We start from the raw sequence: 2358 nt of genomic DNA on the forward strand, positions 1-2358 counted from the left end.
CGTTTAACTCTTAAATTAAAAACTACAGACGTTAGGCTAACAGAAAGTGACGTTTAACTCTTAAATTAAAAACTACAGACGTTAGGCTAACAGAAAGTGACGTTTAACTCTTAAATTAAAAACTACAGACGTTAGGCTAACAGAAAGTGACGTTTTACTCTTAAATTAAAAACTACAGACGTTAGGCTAACAGAAAGTGACGTTTAACTCTTAAATTAAAAACTACAGACGTTAGGCTAACAGAAAGTGACGTTTAACTCTAAAAAACTACAAACAGACTTTAGACTAACGTGAAGTGAACAGCAGACAAACTTACGGTGCACTTCCCGTAGCGGCTGTACTTGCGTCCTCTGTCGGAGACGGTGTAGAGGTAAATAAAGTTATCATGAGATCCAACAGCCAACAGACCTCCATCTGTAGATACACAGAGAGGGGCATTCTGGGTCATGTAGTTCAGCCCTCTAGGTACATTGTCATAGAAACAGATTCAAACTGGTTTAACTAGACTCCACCCACCTACAGAGAAGCGCATCACAGACAGCTGCTCGTTCCCGTCGGTGTGGATTGCCACCAAGTCTGTGGTCTCAGCATCCAGGACATACCACCTGAGACAGGTCGACCAGTTAGACCAACATGAGACAGGTGCGAACTGATAGGCCATCATGAAAGAGGTGGAACAACATGGGGGGGTGGGGGGGTGGGGATTGGATCATCGATCAATACTGACTTTCCCGAGTGTGTTCCTATGGCCACCACGGCTCCGCTGGGATGGAAATCTGCACAGTGTCCATGTTCCTGAGGGAAAGACAGAGCTGTCAATCATCCATCATTAATCACTCCACCAATCAGCAGTCAGTCCCATCAGTGACCCCGCCGCCCCTCACCTCCAGAGTGCGGCTCCATTGAAGACTGTGGTTCAACGCGTTCCAGAGGCAGACCAGCCGGTCCTGAGCACACGTCAGGAACATCTCTCTGGACGGGTGGGACGCTAAACCCCACAGCTCGTCTGTGTGACCCTGGACACATCACAACATGACACAAAGGTTCTGAGACCCTGAACACATCACAATGTACAGGTCCTGGGACCCTGAACACATCACAATGTACAGGTCTTGAGACCCTAGACACATCACAATACGACACACAGGTGCTGAGACCCTGAACACATCACAAAGTACAGATCTTGAGACCCTGGACACATCATAACACAAAGGTTCTGACACCCTGAACGCCTCACAACGTAATGATCAGATTCTGAACTTTAACAAACAGGAAGTCTGCTTCATTCAACATGACAGCATGATGAGGTCATGTGGTCTCACCTGGACCTCGACCAGGAAGCCGTCATTGAAGGTTCCTCTCAGGATGAAGTTACGAGATGTTCCGACCAGAAACTCGTCCCCCTTCCCCTCAGAAACTGCTCTGATGGTTCCGTACTGATCCGGGACCTGTAGACACACACAGACGCGTGACCTCAGTCAATAGTGCGACTTGAGAGAATACAGGAAAATGAATTTTGTAACTTTTTGTAACAGGGTCCCGCTGCTCAGTGGCCAACACATCAGACACAGGCAGCTTCCAAGAGCCACAGAGAGGTGTCCTCTGAGCAAGGCTCCCAGGAACCAGTAAGGTCAAAGAGAATGAGTGTGTATGGGTGTGTGTGCAGGACCTCGATGTCGCGGTCCGGTCTCAGCTCGTGGTCCCACAGGATTATCTTCCGGTCTTTCCCTCCCCCGGTCAGCAGAGTGCCGCTCCTCATCTCACACATACAAAACACGCTGCCCTCGTGACCTTTGACCTGCCGACTGATCTGAAACGCTGCACACAGAAACACAGGTGAGTGAAAGCTGTCCTCTGATTGGCTGGCGTGTCTCTGCAGATTCTGACAGAAGGAAGCAGCTTTACACAACGACAGCGTCACACAATGAGATGTTGACGTACTAAATGTGTTCACCAGTGACTCTGCTGAGGATCTGGATTTATTTCAGACTGTAGATCTGGATTTATTTCAGACTGTAGATCTGGATTTATTTCAGACTGTAGATCTGGATTTATTTCAGACTGTAGATCTGGATTTATTTCAGACTGTAGATCTGGATTTATTTCAGACTGTAGATCTGGATTTATTTCAGACTGTAGATCTGGATTTATTTCAGACTGTAGATCTGGATTTATTTCAGACTAGATCTGGATTTATTTCAGACTGTAGATTTGGATTTATTTCAGACTGTAGATCTGGATTTATTTCAGACTGTAGATCTGGATTTATTTCAGACTGTAGATCTGGATTTATTTCAGACTGTAGATCTGGATTTATTTCAGACTGTAGATTTGGATTTATTTCAGACTGTAGATCTG

The 2358-nt window shown here is 46.1% G+C and overlaps 1 protein-coding gene across 1 annotated transcript; it reads right to left on the reverse strand.

Moving 5' to 3' along the window:
- Positions 1–316: 316 nt before the first annotated feature.
- On the reverse strand, positions 317–1818 carry LOC123964326 (echinoderm microtubule-associated protein-like 4; the record flags this gene model as incomplete). Its single annotated transcript, XM_046041369.1, is given in 6 exon segments — positions 317–414; positions 517–605; positions 728–795; positions 885–1016; positions 1323–1448; positions 1670–1818. Coding segments are annotated over 6 exon segments (612 nt in total), but the record flags the coding sequence as incomplete, so codon positions are not given.
- Between the last annotated feature and the right edge of the window lie 540 nt (positions 1819–2358).

The sequence above is a fragment of the Micropterus dolomieu genome, unplaced genomic scaffold, assembly GCF_021292245.1.
Source record: "Micropterus dolomieu isolate WLL.071019.BEF.003 ecotype Adirondacks unplaced genomic scaffold, ASM2129224v1 contig_1753, whole genome shotgun sequence".
In the NCBI taxonomy this organism is placed as follows: Eukaryota; Metazoa; Chordata; class Actinopteri; order Centrarchiformes; family Centrarchidae; genus Micropterus; species Micropterus dolomieu.